The 20,296-nt window shown below is 35.9% G+C and overlaps 1 protein-coding gene across 1 annotated transcript in view; it reads right to left on the bottom strand.

Annotated features, from left to right (window-relative positions):
* The window catches only part of galnt18b (UDP-N-acetyl-alpha-D-galactosamine:polypeptide N-acetylgalactosaminyltransferase 18b), a 148,934-nt gene that overhangs the window by 47,879 nt on the left and 80,759 nt on the right, over positions 1 to 20,296 (bottom strand). Inside the window, exons 5-6 of the mRNA XM_073835761.1 lie at positions 19,157 to 19,354; positions 17,822 to 17,936 (exon numbers count right to left, since the gene is read on the bottom strand). Of these exons, the coding sequence (XP_073691862.1) occupies positions 17,822 to 17,936; positions 19,157 to 19,354 (313 nt within the window). The remainder of the gene's footprint in view (positions 1 to 17,821; positions 17,937 to 19,156; positions 19,355 to 20,296) is intronic.

Below are 20,296 nucleotides of genomic sequence, written 5' to 3'. Positions count from 1 at the left end.
ATTAAGAATCAAGTGTATGTAAACTTTTGAACCGGGTCATTTTTATAATTTCTATTATTTTCTCTTGTGGACTATATGTAAACATATTTTAAGTTTAGTTAATAGTAAGAACTAGACCTTAAAATAAAGTGTGACCGTTTAACGAAATATACCTTTGTGAAAAAATAGCCATGAGCCATGAGTTTACCATAAATGCTTGTCGGTACATTCAACAATACACTAACTATGTTTAAAAGACATAAAGTGTACAATCGTGAATTGAGAATTAAATAAATATTGGAAATTGGAAAAGTTGCTGCTTAAGTTTTTATAATAGCAAGTTGCATATACTCCAGAAAGTTATGAAGAGTGATCAGATGAATTGCATAGTCCTTCTTTGCCATGAAAATGAACTTAATCCCGAAAAAAAGTAATCGTCTTGTTAACTCAGGTGAGAATGTTGATGAGCACAAGGCTGGAGATCATTATGTCAGGCTTATTGGGTTAGAATGGCAGACTTGACATGCTAAAAGGAGGGTGATGCTTGAAATCATTGTTCTTCCATTGTTAATCATGGTGACCTGCAAAGAAACGTGTGCAGTCATCATTGCGTTGCATAAAAATGGCTTCACAGGGAAGGATATTGTGGCTACTAAGATTGCACCTAAATCAACAATTTATAGGATCATCAAGAACTTCAAGGAAAGAGGTTCAATTCTTGTTAAGAAGGCTTCAGGGCGTCCAAGAAAGTCCAGCAAGCGCCAGGATCGTCTCCTAAAGGATTCAGCTGCCATTCATGTGTGGGGTTGCTTCTCATCCAAGGGAGTGGGCTCACTCACAATTTGCCCCAAAACACAGCCATGAATAAAGAATGGTATCAAAACACCCTCCAACAGCAACTTCTTCCAACAAACCAACAACAGTTTGGTGAAGAACAATGCATTTTCCAGCACAACGGAGCACCGTGCCATAAGACAAAAGTGATAACTAAGTGGCTCGGGGACCAAAACGTTGAAATTTTGGGTCCATGGCCTGGAAACTCCACAGATCTTAATCCCATTGAGAACTTGTGGTCAATCCTCAAGAGGCGGGTGGACAAACAAAAACCCAGTAATTCTGAAAAACTCCAAGAAGTGATTATGAAAGAATGGGTTGCTATCAGTCAGGATTTGGCCCAGAAGTTGATTGAGAGCATGCCCAGTCGAATTGCAGAGGTCCTGAAAAAGAAGGGCCAACACTGCAAATACTGACTCTTTGCATAAATGTCATGTAATTGTCGATAAAAGCCTTTGAAACGTATAAAGTGCTTGTAATTATATTTCAGTACATCACAGAAACAACTGAAACAAAGATCTAAAAGCAGTTTAGCTGCAAACTTTGTGAAAACTAATATTTCTGTCATTCTCAAAACTTTTGGCCACGACTGTACTTAAAGCATGACAAAAAAAATATTGAAAAATAATAATGTTTTAAAATGCACTTAAAAGTAAAACAGAAAAGTAAAAAGTGTACTCACGTTATAGTGACATTTTATGTCATTAATGTAATATTATCTGTATTTAAATAATAAAAAAAAAAAAAAAAAAAAAAAAAAAAAACAATAATAGACATTATTCTCAGTTTATCAGTCATTTTGGATTTATCTGTCACTGAGCAGGTCACTTATTTATAATACTTCAAAGTGGAAAAAATGTAAATTATTTCCTGAAAAAACTGTTTGAATTCTGGCCCGTACTATTCACCAGCAACTAGCAACTATTCAACAGGTTTGTTCCAATGGTGTCTTAGTAGTACTTAGTAATAGTAAACTATGCTGGAGACAACAGCACAGCAATATCCTAATCTGAAGACCTATCCAAAACACAATAGTACACTGGTGAAAAGCTATGCTGTACTGTCTCAAAAATATAAAGCTGCATATAGGGCAAAAAGCTTTTACAGCAGCAATAAAATACTGTATGCACCTAACTACTATCTATATGTAGACACAACTTCCATTGCCCTGTCAAGAAAGAACTGCATTGTGAAGGCATTGTTATGGTCAGGCAATTTTCAGCAACCACAGTCTGTGGAAAAATATGACAATCAGAGAGGTCAGGACTTCACTTTGAAGCCAGAGGAAAGATATCAAGATTGTGTCGAGTGTATTATGAGGTTGAGCGGGAGAAGCTATCAAGGATATACGCTTCACTCAGGTGCAGGTGCACTCTGCTCTCACTGTGGGGAGGAAGATGAAGCTGTCATTACAGCTCAAACAGGACTCCCTATCAATGTATTGCTCACTCTTAAAGGACGTTGGCACCGACAGCCATTTGAAGCGACAAAGCCACATGAAGTCAATCATTTTCAAAGAGAGCTGTCAATTCCCAGAAACATTAGTGACTGTTGCAGATTCAAAAAAGTTGAACAGTTTGCACAATCAAGTTTGGAATAATTAAGATTTTGTTTTTCTAACCTTGTTTTTTAAATAAGTCTGTTATGCTGTCAAAGGCTACATTTATTTGATCAAAAATACAGTAAAAGAATATTGTGAAATATTATTACAATTTAAAATAACTATATTCTATATGATTGTATATTAAAATGTAATTTATTTCTGTTACCGCAAAGCTGAATTTTCAGCATCATTACTTCAGTCTTCAGTTTCACATGATCCTTCAGAAATCATTCTAATATACTGATTTGCTGCTTAAAGGAACACTCCACTTTTGTTTGGAAATAGGCTCATTCTCCAACTCCCCCTGAGTTAATAAGTTGAGTTTTACCGTTTTGAAATCCATTCAGCCGTTCTCCTGTTCTGGCGATATCACTTTTAGCATAGCTTAGCATAGATCATTGAATTCTATTAGACCAATAGCATCGCGTTCAAAAATGACCAACGAGTTTAGATATTTTTCCTATTTAATACTTGACTCTTCTGTAGTTATATCGTGTACTAAGACCAGCAGAAAATGTAAAGCTGCGATTTTCTAGGCCGATAAGATTAGAAACTACACTCTCATTCCGGAGTAATAGTCAAGCACGTTTGCAGCCGTAACATGGCCGAAGCAGGCGCAGTAATATCACGCAGCACATGTGCAAATACTAACCTAGCTGGGAACTAATTTCAGGGGCTGCGTGATATTACTCCGCCTGCTTCGGCCATATTACAGCAGCAAACTTCCTTGACTATTACACCGGATTTGGAGTGTAGTTCCTAATCTTATGTCGTGATATAACTACAGAAGAGTCAAGTTTTAAATAGGACAAATATCGAAACTCGTTGGTCATTTTTGAACGCGATGCTATTGGTCTAATAGGATTCAATGATCTATGCTAAGCTATGCTAAAAGTGCAGGAAAACGGCTGAATGGATTTCAAAACGGTAAAACTCAACTTATTAACTCAGGGGGAGTTGGAGAATGAGCCTATTTCCAAAAAAATGTGGAGTGTTCCTTTAAATAAAGTGCTTTTATTATCAATGCAAATTTATTTTTTATTATCAGTGTTGCCAACAGTTTGGGCTATTTTTTAGGTAACCTTTTTTAAAAGTAAGCTTTTTTTAAATAAATTAATAATTTTATTGAACAAGTACAAATTAATTTGATCAAAAGTGACAGTAAAGACATTTATAATTTTACCAGACTTACATTTAAAATTAATACTGTTCTTTGAACTTCCTATTCATTAAACAAAAACTTTTTTTTAAACCAGGGTTCATACAGATACAGTACTGTAAAATTAAATTCCAGAACTTTCAAGGACTTTTCAAGCCCTACTTTTTTGATTTTCAAACACTTCAGAGATTATTAAACAATGTCTTCTCTTTCAAATTCAAAAAAAAAAGATAAATAAAAACATACTAATAAAAAATAAAGTGAGGCACATGCAAATTATTACTACTAAAGTACTTCATAGTATACTACACTTTTACTATAGTAAAACCACGATTTGTTTTGTTAAAGAGGAATTGTATTTGTGTATAATTTATTTTTTCCTTTGTTTTTATTTTTAGAACTGTACTGCCTTGGTTTGAAGTTTTCTACTGTTTAAGAAAAAAGTCCCCCCCCCCAAAAAAAAAAAAAAATTTGTGAAGTCGCTCTGAAATCCTGATCTGAAACAAATGATTTGCGATCTGTGCTCCGAAGTTCAGATCTAAAGCAAAAGATTTGCAAACCCGTTTCGAAGTTCAATCTAAATCAAATGATTTGCGAATTGCAAACCATCAATTCAGACTCGGAGCATAGATCGCAAATCATTTGACTTTGGGTATCACAAATCATTTGATTTGAATCGGGACTTCAAATCTAGTATTGCAAATAACTTGATTTGAATCATTCAATTCGCAAAATAATTCACAAACCTGTTCCGATCTGAATCAAATGATTTGCGATACACGTTCCAAGGTCCTCATCTGAATCATATGATTTCAGATTTAAAGTCCCAGTATAAGTTAAATGATTTGCGAAACCGCTCCAAAGTTGTGATCTAAGGGTGTGTTCACACTTGTAGTTTGGTTCGTTTGGTTAATTTGGTCCGGACCAAAAACGACACTCATTCATTTGGTCCTGGTCCACTTAGCATTCACACTGGCATTTTTGACAGTGAACCTAAAGATACCGACCCTAAAGACATAGCAATACGTTCACAACCTGACTGGTCGGGTTGAATGACATATATTTCATGACAGAACTTACTGAACACCCCAACCAAAAGTCCCAAAAAAGTCTGCTCAGCCCCACTTTAAGTCAACCACACCTAATGCCGTCTGCTTGACTTAGCGTTCTCACTGTTGCATGTTTTTTATTTAACCTCCTCATTGCTCCACTTTTGGCCTCTGCTAAGTTTATTTGGATACACCGCTTGTTCCCTTCATGAAATCATGTTGCATCGCATCACATTAGTTCCTGTTTTTGGTTGGTTTTGAAGTATTTGGTCTGTGTTGCATTCATTTTTAATTCGTACCTCACCAGAGTTTGTTTGGAAGCAGACCGAGACCCATTTTTTCAGCGGTCTTGGTCCGCTTGTTTGGTGTGCACTAGAGTTCGGATGGCGTGTTCACACTTACTCAAATGAAGCGCACTAACAGAGCAATCACACCAAAGTTCATTCTAATCAAACCAAACATGACAAGTGTGAACACACCTTAAATCAAATGATTTGCGATACACAATTTAAAGTCCAGATATAAAACAAATGATTCACGATACACAATTTGATTGGAGCACAGAATTGTGCTAAAAAAAAAAGGCTCTTTTAATTTGATCTGGTTTTCGGAAGGGAATTGATTGAAATTAATAATCAAAGTTTGAATCAATCGCAGCATAAATGACTCACTCAATTGATTAGCCTCTATTCCGCTTTTCACATCTTAAGACATGTTAACACAAGCCATGTTTAGCACTACTACTGGCTTAGCTTGTTAGTTTTCTGATATTTGTAACACAAGGATCGTTTGACACTGAAGACTGGAGAGCAGAGAATTTAGCTTTGCCATCACATAAAAGAGTGATGAAATATATTAAAATAGAAAACAGTTAATTTAACTGCAATATTATTTCACCAATAGGTCTATTACTGTTTTGCTGTTCTTTTAATCAAATTAAAAAAACATAAAAAAAACGTACTATTCCAAATGTTCTACCTGTAATGTATGCAAATGAGCAGTCACAATGCGGCAGCTACAAGTGAGAGTGCGGACAGCGATCCACTGCGTGATTCAGTCGGTTGAGTGTGAACGCCTACTGGCATCCAGAAGAGCAGTAACTCTGTGACCTTGAGCGATTTAATCGCTGTCAGTTTTAACACAACCTGAAGAGAACAGGAGATCTGGTCAAGTACACACGCCAATCACTCTTGGCTGTGAGAGTACCTGCCCTGACTCGTGTAGCGCTTTGGTAAGTGGCTCTATGAGGTGCTTGAAAGGGCCAAAAAGAGTCAGTCAGTTCAAATTTAAAAACACACCAGGCTACAGTTATAAGCAGGAACACAATTAGGCCTTGCTTTGAGTCAATTACGAGTAACCCTTTAATGAAATCAGCAGTTTCTATGACAATAGCACACCAATGACATGCAGACTTGGAAACAGCACGCGGCGCATAAAATTTACTCCCTTGGAGATGTCTGAAAGCAAAAGGTCCAAGGACAACCAGCTTGGATGGTTTCCCAGATCAGAACAGTGCAATTAAAAGCACTTACTATTACTTTATACTTAAGTGGCAGTTGTTAAATTGAAAGAAAAGAGGCGAACCTAAATTCTCGGCGTGGGTGGAATTGCTGTTGTCATGGTTTATTGTCGTTGTTGACCATAGCGTGCATTAGCAGTCGCACTGCCCTGATATTTACTCCTGTATAATTTACCCTTGTCAGGCTCAATGTTTGACTGCTGCTGCTCTACCGTGAGTAACATGCGCACTGAACTGAGTAGTGGGTGGTTTAAAAATGTCTGTTTCTCAAGTATGTGCGTATGCATGTGTGAATGTGTGACCGCCCGCTTTTATCCCTCTTTTCTGCCTGCCAATCCTCCTACGGACACTCGCGGTTTCCCGAAACTAGAGCAGCCCTGCCATTTGTCAGTACTAACTTTTGTCTCGCTGTTTTTTTAGCCTCGGTGTGCTAACATTTACTCTCAAATGATCATCCAAATGCTTGAATTTGTTCTGCTGTGATGACACTGATTGGAGAGTACACTGGTTCAAATGAACCGAAATGTCATTCATTTCCTGGTGCAAATATCTGTTCAAGGGTGCTCTATTTCCGTGGAGTGCACTCACCTCTCATCACAGAGAGATGTTTGGGGTAGCAAGAGTGGCAAAATCAACTGCTTGTGAAACAATAGCCATGTCTGAAATAGAACATTAGTGTACACACAGTGAATATTGGCTGCTATCTTTTTTTAAAAATAGTATGTGAAGGGATAATGACCAGTCAGCACCTCAGCTTCAGGTTTTATTTTTGTGATTATGACATTCTCACTGTACATTTTCTTGCTTATTATACAGCTACTAAAAGTAAGTGGACATGAAATATTGATTTATTTCATTATGTGAGATGAAAGGCGTTGTGTAGTCACATGAGATACACAAAACTAGCACAGATGTCAATGTAAATTATACATTTTAGCAGACATTACAAATAAATATTTGATTGTGGTGATTGGCCATTACTTGTTTTTTTAACGAGTTTGAGTAAAAATTCTTAATTCTTGAGGATCTTCAAATATGAGTCCAAAAAAAATGTGTTGGGCTGGCCGCACACTTTTTTTAGGCACGATTTGCACCCCGAATGATCAGGGGGCGTGACCTGATTCAAGGCTTGTCGCAAACAATTTTTCATTTGTCAAAAGTATACACTATTGTGAGGTGTTATCGCAATTATTTAACTATTCCCGATTGAGAAACTTGGCAGCCAAAAACATCCTACGGAAATGTCTACTCTGATCATTTAATCAGTAAGCTTAACAACTTCAAAACTACATGACATTTCTCAAAAGTAAGGTAACAACAGCGCTGTTTTTGAAGAAGATGAACTTAAAGTTTCACTATTAGTAGAGATGCTGCTGCCGAACACAGTTGAGAGACACACAGACTCAGAGAGGTAATTCACAAACTTAATGTCCCTCTCTCTCTCTCCATCCATCTGTCTGTCCAATTACTTCATTATTAACTGCATTAGTCTGCTATCAACGGCTAAAATTATGTTTTGGAATAAGCAACGGAGACGCTGGATGAGATGCCTACTCACAATAGCGTTTTAAGGCCAACATCTGGATGAATGCCTTGAAATATATCATATGACCAATGTCTTGAGTTGTGATAACCGTAGTATAAGCAGAATAATTGACTCCGGTCTATTGAATTATTTGAAAATAATGCACACCAGAGGTATAACGGCCATGAGGCGATCATCACTTCAGGTGTGCATGATTTTATATAATTAAAATAATTCAGCGCACCCTTGTCAATTTTTCCTTACATAATAACAGTTCTATTTAGAACCATAAGAACCTGAGGAATAATTTCACAGAGTTCTTTTTTCTCCTTTTTTGCCTTTTTTTCAAATCTGTAACTGCCAACAAATAATTTCAAAGCCATTATTGATTTTCTGAAGCTCAACCATTCAACTTCACTGATTGCCAAAACACTCTCAACAGGTACTTGATATCTTAAAATGTCTATAAATGTTAACTTTCAAATTGTAACTAGTTTCCAACCAATCATGTCATTTTCTTCTTAAGTTTTTTTTAACAGATGTGACCAGTTGAGGATACCTTTCTTTATCCACTTATCAAGTGGCATTGAGATCCTGAATATATGATCCATATTGCTAGAGATCTCAATTATTATGGGCTTATGCATAAATATGCCCAGTCACAAAAACATCAAAGCTATTCCACAACTTTTTATTACTTTTTCCTTTTAACATTGTGAAAGGCTTACATACTATCCATTCACAATGGTTACATTTGGCCTTCATAAACTGAATTGCTTTTACTTACTAAGAAATAAAAGAGATGCACTGTGACTCTAAACTCAATTTTGCATTTCTATCTAGACAGAAGCTGTCAAACCCAACCACCTCATCATCTGAAGATAGAAACTGGCACACAACCAAAAGACTCACATAATGATAGACATAAAGACATCATAGATGATTGTGAAGATGTTTCATTAGAACTTGATCTTGATTACTTCATAATTTGTGCTTTTATGTTTTGTTTTAGTGTTGGATGTAAATCATCATTTAGTAATATATTTATTTTTGCTATAATTACCCATGTCAATAAAAAATAAAAGTACCTAATTGACATGGCTTCAAGGTATTATAAAACCAGGTAGATAGGTAGGGGTTAAAAAGCATAACATTAATAAAAATATAACACCATTAAGGTTCATACAGCATTTTAAAACATTTCAAAGCACCAAAAAGGGTTATGTTATTGTTATAAGCCAAAGAACACAAATCTTGTATTGTTTAGAACTTTTTTTTCTTAATAGTGAACATACTGGTTACTGAAGATATAGTAATGGTAATCTAGACAGAGCAGAGAAATGTCGCATCAATGCTGAAGATAACACCAAGATATTGTGATGTGCATGCTTGCACAAAGTATTTTTGTATCTAATTTGCAACCCTGCAAACCTCTAAAGAAAACGACTTGCAAGGATGACATGTCTATAAATACTTCCTCAGAGTTTCTGTCACCTCGCTATGTTAAGTTTTCCACAGTGAACTAACTGCGCAGCAAGTCAACAATCCACATCTGAGAATCTGAGTCACTGTTCACTGAGTAAAACCAATGAGAAACAGGAATGTATGTAAAACCACATTAATCAATTACGCTCCAGCAGACCTAGACAGTCGCTTAAGACAGCAGTGTGTGCTGACATGACTCTTTATTGTAGCTAACGGAAGCTATGTTTTATTTCAGCCTAGAAAAGGCCATCTGTTTTAACTTCTGAGGTGCTCCATCAGCAAAGCCTCATTCCCTTTGGATGCAGAAAGGACAGAAAGAGCCCTCACACAATGCAGCTCGATGCCCTTCAGACCTTGGCCTACTGCAAAAATACCTGCAACATGCTCTCGTTTTCCTATATCCTTTATCTCAATGCTTTCCCAAAGGAGAGTATATACTAAGCATGCTTTGAGTTTACATAGCAAAGTGCAGAAATGTTCTCTGGTAGCTTGAATGGATCGATAGAGTTTGATTTGCTTTAGTGAGCAAACAGTGATTCATAAGCAGAATAGATAAATCCATGTAGACTAGTGCAGAACTAAATGAAGAACAAAAGTGAATATTACTTCCACTTCACACCACTCTCATACTGTGGTCTGAAACGCTGTCAACATGGACAAGCAAAGGAACACAAACAGAGAAAAATCACAGTATTGATACACTAACCGCTTGACTAATCAATCCCACAAATTCTAGGTCCAGGTCATATTTCACTCTATAATTTAATGAATAAATCAATCAATTAATCAATCCCTCATTTTCATTTTTAACTAATCAAATTAGAGAACCGAAATTAATTGTTGTGTGCCTACTAATAAAAATGATATACTAAATAAATTGATTTAATAAAAAATGAATACAGCTGAAGTCAAACATTTAGATACACCTTGCAGAGTCTGCAATGTGTTAATTATTTTACTAAAATAAGCAAGATCATACAAAATGCATGCTATTTTTTATTTAGTACTGACCTGAATAAGACATTTCACATAAAAGATGTTTACATATAGTGCACAAGAGAAAATAATAGTTGAATTGATAAAAATGACCCTGTTCAAAAGTTTAGCTTTTTTTGGTTTAGTGATAGTACAGTAGTTCATGAGTTTTTTTTTTTTTTTTTAGTTTTTTTTTTTGTTATTTCAGCATTTTTGTGTATTTGAACCCTTTCCAGCAATGACTGTATGATTTTGAGATCTATCTTTTCACACTGAGAACAACTGAGGGACTCATATGCAACTATTACAGAAGGTTCAAACGCTCACTGATGCTTCAGAAGGAAAAACTATGCGTTAAGGAGCTGGGGGGGGGGGGGGGTGAATACTTTTGAAATTTGAAGATCAAGGTAAATGTATCTTATTTTGTCTTCTGAGAAACATGTAAGTAGCTTCTGAAGGGCAGTACTAAATGAGGAAAAATGATATTTAGGCAATATAAAAAATATGAGCCCCCTGGCTCTTAATGCATAGTTTGTCCTTTGAACCTTCTGTAATAGTTGCACACGAGTCCCTCAGTTGTTCTCAGTGTGAAAAGATGGATCTCAAAATCATACAGTTATTTTTGGAAGGGGTTCAAATACACAAAAATGCAAAAACACAAAGATAAATAGATGATAGATAGACACGCACATATAATATTCATATGGTACATATGTATATAACTTAAATCTACATATTTGTATGAGAATAAAAAATTGGAAGAAAATGTGCTTGTGTATGCTATCATAGAAATCTTACTATTAAAAACAAATCTTCATAATCCTAAAATATACTTCATTTATTTATGAAAGCTATGATTATTCTTTTATTACGTGATTTTGGGATGAAACATGACCTGGAATATCACATTTCATAAAAACCACCCAAAGCTTAGGCCATAATAGTCAATTTTGGTTGTTTTTCACTGAACCATCAAATCTCTGCATGGCCTATTTATTTTATCTCTGGTACACTATAATTTGCTTACATGTTCCACATAATGTCCTTTATTTCTTCAAGTGATTCAGTGTGTGTGAGGACTCCATCTGCATATTGCATAAATGCTTCATGAGCTTTATCACACGATGTTCTAATCTCCGTTTATCACCTCAGAAGGCTTCAGACATGTGATTAATTTGTTTCTCACCCACTTAGCATTTACCGCTGATTGAGGACATAGTATGTCTACCTCTGTACAGAACAGTAAACAAAGTCTACTATTTTTATTTGATCTTTGATACATGTAGATTTGAAAATTGCCTTCATCTCTGAGACTTTAATATGCAGACACATAACTCACCATTTCATTGTCAGCGTAGTGCTGCCATAATATACTGCAGACGGATGAAACCCACTGGGAATTGTGGGGAAAGTGAGGTAAGAGGTAGTAGCGCCTCTAATCTGACTAAAGCACCTCTGCCTTCTCTCAGCAGCCTGTCTTTTCATTGCTTTTACCATAATCTGGTATAAACAGAGACATGAACAAATCTAGCACACTGTGTCTCTGTGTGCCGTCTGGTGCAATCAGAACGATTCACTTTCCATTTATCCACAAACCAGCGAGGGACAGTGAAAAAGTATGTCTCTGAGAAAATTGTGCATGCTTTCAGAGAAGAGCAATCAGTGGCCCATTATCAAGCATAAAAATCTTAAAAGCATGCCATTCACCGAGGGAAAATTACCCGGGAGGAAAATGCCACCCTACTCTCTCCTTTAACGTGATTGATGATTATATTTCACTGTGCTTGGAGAGAGTGGTCATAGCTTTGAAAGTCAAGCCATTTTAGGCTTGTGCTGACTCACGGGGAGGACAGGCAGGAAAGCAAGTTTGCCCTCTAGATTCTAAATTTTATGCTTTATACACACAGTGCGTACGTTTAATTTTTATTTTGTTATCAGCAGTGCCCAATGTCATTCACACATTTTTAAGTGCTGCTTAATGGAATAGTTCAGAAATGAACATTTGCTGAAAACCCTCACCCTCAGGTCAGCCAAGATGTAGATCAGTTTGTATCTTCATCGGAACAGATTTGGAGAAATTTAGCATTGCATCACTTGCTTACCAGTGGATCCTCTACAGTGAACCATCAGAATGAGAGTCCAATCAACTGATAAAAACATTAGAATAATTAAAAAAGTAATCCACACAACTCCAGGCCATCAATTAATGTTTTGTGGAGCAAAAAGCTAAAATATGTGTGTTTGTAGTCCTCATATCCATAATATCGCTTTCTCCAGTTTCTCAAGTCATCTCGTCTGAATCAGGAGAGAAATACAGTGAGGGGAAACAATTATTTGATCCCCTGCTGATTTTGTATGTTTGCCCACAGACAAAGAAATGATTAGTCTATAATTTTAATGGTAGGTTTATTTAAACAGTAAGACACAGAATAACAACAAAAAAACCCAGAAAAATGCATTTCAAAAAAGTTATAAATTGATTTGCATTTTAATAAGTGAAATTTTTAATGCCCTGGCTGGGGGAAGCAAGGTTAATTTAGTTTTGCTTTTTTAAATTCGTTTTATTTTAGTATAGTTTTCAAATTTGCAATAAAACTTAGTTTAGTTTTTATTAGTTTCATGAACAATTTTGTTAGTTTTAGTTTAGTTTCTATTTTGTGAACACATTTCTATTTAGTTTTTATATAGTTTAGTTTCAGTTTTAGTTTTAGTTTTTTAGAGATTAAATAGAGATCACGATTTCCTAGCAATTCTAAACTAAGCAAAATAATGTAAGACAAAATATTAATTGCTTCAGTCTATTAAAAAGTGTTTAATTCATTTGAATGAATTATTAATAATTTAATACATAATATTTAAAATAGAATATATTTAATACACCAACTTTTTTATATTAAATTCATGAAAGTGGTTTGAATGAATAAATGATTTGCTCACAAAAACAACTGGATGAATCTGCGTTTTTGCATCAATCTCTAGTAGTCAATGACAAATACATTTTTTAACAGTTGTTTCCATCTAGTGGCGAAACAAAGCAATCGACACAAACGTTACTTGAAGCGCCAATTACTTAAAAAAAATGACGTGCTCTGTTTTGATCTCTACCATAGACATCACATCAGTGTTTATATCCAAACTATGACCTTTAATCAGAATATTGCTGTGATAATATGAATGACTGGGTATTTGAAAAGACTGTTTGTGAAGCTGTTTTTTTTTTTTTTTTTTTTTTTTTACATAAACATGATGACCGCTCTCTCTGTCAGCGGCAGTGCAAATATAGATTTGAATGTTCCGGTAAGACTTTTCGTCATTTACAAATGATTGCGTGGGGGTTTGAATCTCTATCATGTAACAATTAAGCAGCTCCAGTATATTGGTTTGATCGCTTGTGTTACATAAAATACATCATTAAAAACTGATGCAGTAGCCTAGATTTAATTCAGGTGCTGTTCATGTCGCAGTCTTTATTTTTCCGCCATGGGGTGAGAACATGATTACGAAAACGATTATTTATTTTTGATAATTATTATTTTATTTCAGTTAGTTTTTCAATAAAAGTTGTTAGTTTCGTTTCGTTCTAGTTTTTCATTTATTTTGACATTTTTATTTTATTTCAGTTTACGAAAATGTTTTTTGATCAATAGTTTTCGTCTTAGTTTTAGTTTTCGTTTACGAAAATAACCTTGGGGGGAAGGAGGTTGTCACTCAAAGTTTTCATCCCTTTGATGCAGTGCAGTTGTCATGTCCCCTTAGAAAAATAACACCCCTATGTTTGACGGTGGGGATGGTGTTCTTAGGGTCATGGGCAGCATTTCTCCTGCTCCAAACACGGCAAGTTGAGTTGATCCCAACGAGCTCGAATTTGGTCTCATCTGCCCACAACACTTTCACCAAGTTCTCCTCTGAATCATTCAGATGTTCGTAACCAAACTTCAGACGGCCTGTACATGTGCTTTCTTGAGGGGGACCTTGTGGGCGCTGCAGGATTTCAGTCCTTCGTGGCGTAGTGTGTTACCAATTGTTTTCTTTCTTGGTGACTATGCTCCCAACTGCCTTTAGATCATTGACAAGATCCTCCCGTGTAGTTCTGAGATGATTCTTCACCATTCTCATGATCACTGAAACTCCACGAGGTGAGATCTTGCATGGAGACCCAGACCGAGGGAGATTGACAGATTTTGTGTTTCTTCCATTTGCAAATAATCGCACCAACTGTTGTCACCTTCTCAGCAAGCTGCTTGGCGATGGTCTTGTAGCTAATTCCAGCCTTGTGTAGGTCTACAATCTTGTCCCTGACATTCTTGGACAGCTCTTTGGTCTTGGCCATGGTGGAGAGTTTGAAATCTGATTGATTGATTGCTTCTGTGCATTCTTTTTAAGAGAGTGTTCCTAATCTTATCTCCTTCCCTGTATAAAAGACACCTGTGATACAGAAAGCTGATCACATACTTATTTCACTCATTAAAATGCAAATCAATTTATAACTTTTTTGAAATGCATTTTTCTGGCTTTTTTGTTGTTGTTATTCTGTCTCTCACTGTTCAAATAAACTTACCATTACAATTATAAACTGATAATTTTCTACCATTAAAATTATAGACTTATTTCTTTGTCAGTGGGCAAACGTACAAAATCAGCAGAGGATCAAATATTTTTTTTCCACAATGTATTCTTGGCCATTCTCACTCCCTCGCATACTGCCTTTCTAACACAAAACATGTCTTACAAAATTCAGGGCATGTCAAAACTTCTCCAGAGCCTCAAAACCCCCTTAGAACCCAGAGTGATAATGATGGATTTGTTTATTAAAAACACACAGCTATTTACTTCGCAAGATGTTGATTGATGGACTGGAGTGGTGTGCATTACGTGTTGATAATTGTGATGTTTTTATAAGATGTTTGGATTCTCATTCTGACAGCATCCATTGGTAAGAAAAGTGAAAAAGTGATGTGATGCTAAATTCCTCTAAATCTGTCGTGAAACAAATGCATCTACATCTTGGATGGCCTGAGGGTAATAAACTTGCAGCAATTTTTCATTTTTAGGTGAACTATTCATTGAAGTGTCTAAATATTTTTTGGGGTCACAGTATGCTTGAAGGTTATTATTGGCTTCCTTAAGGGATTATAATGGCTCTCTGCTCAGGTACAGCACATTTATTAAGACTGGGATGGAAGCAAAAACAAACATAAATAAACCAGCGAATAAACTGCAGCATGAATGGAGAAAAAAGCAAACAGGGTCTGAAATGCGACTGACATAAGGGTCACTGAATATTTGAATTTTATTGAAGGATATTTTGAAATACACCCTCAGTGAGTGATGGATTTTAAAAATGTTTTTGAAACATTATTATTGTGAAATGTTATTAAAATCCTTGCATTAGAGATTTCTTTTAAAAGCTCTCACACTTTTGATTGGTTGACTTTGCACTAAGTATTCAGACTCTTAATCAGTTTTACTTAATTACTAATCTTACATTGACATTTTGCTCTCAAATACAAATTTCAAGCAATGCAACTGAAAATTAAAGAGATACATTTTTATGCTACAGAATATAGAACTAAATAAATTAACTGAAATATGTATTCAGCCCCTGTGTCCCCCAGATTAAAACTCAATTCTCAAACATTCGCTCAAACATCAATTAAAAACCACCACATTTCCTGGCTAAAACCCCCATAGGACATTGGGGTTTACAGTTTATAATGAGTCATTATTCAGGTTGTGAGTTTGAAGGGCATACAGTGTGTGAAATGAATACTAAAGAGTCATTCTATGAAGTTAGAAATTAAGTCAAACAAATGCATAAGTAAGGAAAACAATATCCAAGTGTTTATGTGTCCCAGCGGTCAATGCTATTTCAATTATAAAGAAATGGAAGCTGCATCAAACCACCCAGACGTTGCCTAGAAAATGCTGCCCTATGAAACTCCTCACACAAACAGCAGGACACTTGTGAGAGCAGCCACATAAAGGACAATGTTCGCTTTGAGAGTTCAGTATTTGAAAACAGAGAAAAGGTGCACCAGTCAACCATATCAGGAAGCCTGTATAACACCATCCTGTAGGGGAGGGTGGCAAATGTGAAGCAAATGTGTGGTGCAAATCTCACACTGCTCAAATCTAACACCTCAAAAAAGAACCATACCTTCAGCGAAAGTGGTATTTTTATGACATGGGGCTGCTACAGACCCCGGCGCAGTGCTAAAACAAAAGTATGAATGGATGATACAAAATATAGGACTGTACTGCAAGAGCTTTGGGAACCAAAAAAGGCATAGAAAATAACTTTACAATCTTGCATTTGTAATTCAGTAAAAAAAAAAAGAACATAGGAAAGGTCGGAACATTTTTGCAAAGCCAAATCTAGCAATTCACTGGTAAAAGAAAACAGTGTTATAAAGGCAAAAACCTTTTGGCAAAACATTGTCGTCATCTTAATCAACAGCGTCCACTATGTACTGTAAATAAGTCAGTTTGCATGGAATGCATTGACATGTTGCACTATTTACATTAAAGGAGAACTCCGGTGTGATTTTGACCTAAAGTGTATTGAATCATGATACCGAGTGTAAACGTACCTTGCATATCTCATCTCGTCTTGTCCACTGCTGTCCGAAATCTGGGGTCAGTTATCCGATGCTCACAACAGGCTGTCTATGAGAGTCAACAGGGCATCGAAGAAGCCATGTAAATAAATCACTGTTTTACGCCATTTACGAGGCACAAAGTAGCTCCACACTTCATTGGTAGACTTCCAAGGGCCCTGACATTTAAAACGAGACATTGAGAACTTTGAAAAAGCACTGGTAGTTTATTTACAAGAAGATTTATACAGACAGTACCTGCAAGAAATTTACCGGCCGCCACCATCTTGAATTTAGTCACGATAATCTTGAATTTAGTCACGAATTTAGTCTTCTTGTAAATAAACTACCGGTGCTTTTTCTGAGTTCTCAATGTCTCGTTTTAAATGTCAGGCTACTCCGATGCCCTATTCACCCTCATTGACAACCTGCTGTAACCCCAGATTTCGGACTGCAGGGCACAAGCCGAGATGAGATATGCAAGGTACGTTTACACTCGGTATCATGATTCAATACACTTTAGGTCAAAATCACACCGGAGTTCTCCTTTAAGGTTGCACTGGATGTATCACGGTATGAAAAAGTTTTCAGTTATAATTGACAATAGCCATTGTGCTGAGTTTGCAGTATGTATATGACTTACAGACATTTGTATTACAGAAAATGTCTTTTAATTCTTGGCACTTTATTTTTATTTTTTTTATTTGTAAAGTTCATTAGATTAATCAATTGATCAGTTCAGAAAAATAAATAAACTGATTAAAAAAATGTTAGTAGAAGCCCTAAACTGAAGTGGCGTCTCTTGCTCTACTTCATCTCAAACTACTTAAAACATTTTATTATGGATGTAGATTTAATAACCGCACTCACACTGATGTCGAACGTCAGGGTGCTGAAAAAAAGCTAGCTCTCATTTTTAAAGTGCATAACAATTACAACCAGATCAAAAGAATGCGTTTTGACAAGAGATACAGTAGATGGTGCCAACTTGAACTATCCTGCCAAGAAAGGAGGGCCATTAGAGTCATTAATCCTTCAAGAGCGAATCCATTATCTTCATTACCCTATAGCCTGCTCTGAATGATATAGTTTCTCACCCTCACACCCAGCTCCACATTCTCTCCTCCGTAAATCTCCATGCCTTCATCCAGCAGACCAATTTCTGCGAAGTACTCCCTGTCCACCACAAAGCAGCCAATCAGGGCCGGACTCCTAGAGATTTACATTATATAATTACATTAACTGAATACATATTAGTTAAAGTCAGAATATATATATATATATATATATAGTTGAAGTCAGAAGTTTACATACACCTTGCAGAATCTGCTAAATGTTAATTTACTTTACCAAAATAAGAGTGATCATACAAAATGCATGTTATTTTTTATTTAGTACTGACCTGAATAAGATATTTCACATAAAAGATGTTTACATATAGTCCACAGAAGAAAATAATAGTTGAATCTATAAAAATGACCCAAAAGATTGATTCGTAATTCTGTGTTGTTACCCGAATGATCAACAGCTGTGTTTTTTGTTTGTTTAGTGATAGTTGTTCATGAGTCCCTTGTTTGTCCTGAACAGTTAAACTGCCCGCTGTTCTTCAGAAAAATCCTTCAGGTCCCACAAATTCTTTGGTTTTTCAGCATTTTAGTATGTTTGAACCCTTTCCAACAATGACTGTATGATTTTTTATGATCTTTTCACACTGAGGACAACTGAGGGACTCATATGCAACTATTACAGAAGGTTCAAATGCACTGATGCTTCAGTAGGAAACACAATGCCGTGGGGTGAAAACTTCTTGAAATTGAAGATCAGGGTAAATTTAACTTATTTTGTCTTCTGGGAAACATTTAAGTATCTTCTGTAGCTTCTGAAGGGCAGTACTAAATTAAAAAAATATGATATTTAGGCAAAGTTAGAAAAATCTACACATCTTCATTCTGTTCAAAAGTTTACACCCCTGACTCTTAATGCATCGTGTTTTCTATTGAACCATCAGTGAGTGTTTAACCCTTCTGTAATAGTTGCATATGAGTCCCTCAGTTGTACTCAGTGTGAAAAGATGGATCTCAAAATCATACAGTCATTGTTGGAAAGGGTTCGAATACACAAAAATGCTGAAAAACCAAAGAATTTGTGGAACCTGAAGGATTTTTCTGAAGAACAAGTGTATGTAAACTTTTGAACGGGGGCATTTTTATAAATTCAACTATTATTTTCTCTTGAGGACTATATGTAAACATCTTTTATGTGAAATATCTTATTCAGGAGGTCAGTACTAAATTAAAAAATAGCATGTATTTTGTATGATCCCTCTTATTTTTGTAAAATAATTAACATTTTGCAGATTCTGCAAGGTGTATGTAACCTTTTGACTTCAACTGTACAAAAATATTTCCAAATTAATCAATTTAACCAAATACCTGATTGGAGCAGAGCTGTTGTTTAAGTTCCACCAGGATTTTGGTGGGTTCAGATACCGGCACCACAGTTCCCAGTCAAAGCCCTGAGCGGAGAGTGGGTACTCTTCAATCTCAAATGTGTCGTATTTGATATTGTCAAAAGATGGAGATATAATTCTGGTTCTGTCTTCTTTGATCCTTTGGAGAATAGGCTCAGCCCTGTAGACATAACAATAAAATCATTTACCACCTAGTGAACATGCTTTGTTCCAAAAACAAAAAAAGGCATTTTTTTTTTTTGAGTAAGAAACGTGAGGCTGAACTGGCAGTGCATTCTCCACACGATTAAATAACAAACAGTGCCTATTCAGTCAGCTCATCCTCAGTACTATTTTAGGACTGATTCTTCTAGAGAGATGCAAATTGTGCAGTACAGTACGGCTTTAAAATCGCATCAAAGCTGATTAAACGCAGAAAAATTCTGGGTGTTATTCAAATTGCACTGACACATCTGGGTCAGATTGCTATGAGAGAGACCATGGTGTGCCAACTCTAAGATCCAGAACTTCCTTTGATGATGAAGGGCATCTATATGATCTACATTCATACAGGACCAGGTTAAAGGAATAGTTCATCCAAGAATGAACTTGATGTGTTTCCAAGTTTGAAAATGAAGCGTGAATGAAATTTGAAAGTTAGAGAGCCTTAAGTTTGAGTCTGTTCCTCAAAAACAACCTGGGTTAAGTGAAAAAAGCATGCCTGTGGCAATTTTTTAAAATATAAAATTAGATAAAGTTGCACATTTTGCAACTCTTTCAAAAAGAAATGTCTGGTGCGTGGCACTTAAAGATTCAGTTTTATCCAAAAACCATAATAGATAAACATTAATCTGGCAACGTTTTATTATGTTGGTTGTTGTACATATGGTGGCAGTTTGAAAATATCCAGTAAGTCGCACTAAAAGTTTAATGCTCTGTCATGTATGAAAATAACATAGTACCTACACTAAACCCTATCCTAAGCATAATTATTAGTGTGTACAGAAGCGAACATAAAATAAAAACACATTTGCTGAAGCAACCATCCCATTACATGTTTTGAAACTTTTTACGGTTATTCGTATTTCATGGGATCGCTCCACATTGCAAAGTGCAAAGCTGT

This window comes from Garra rufa, chromosome 3 (genome assembly GCF_049309525.1).
Source record: "Garra rufa chromosome 3, GarRuf1.0, whole genome shotgun sequence".
Taxonomy (NCBI): domain Eukaryota; kingdom Metazoa; phylum Chordata; class Actinopteri; order Cypriniformes; family Cyprinidae; genus Garra; species Garra rufa.
The sequence above is the reverse complement of the archived record's forward strand: the minus strand, read 5'-3'. Positions and strand labels throughout refer to the sequence as shown.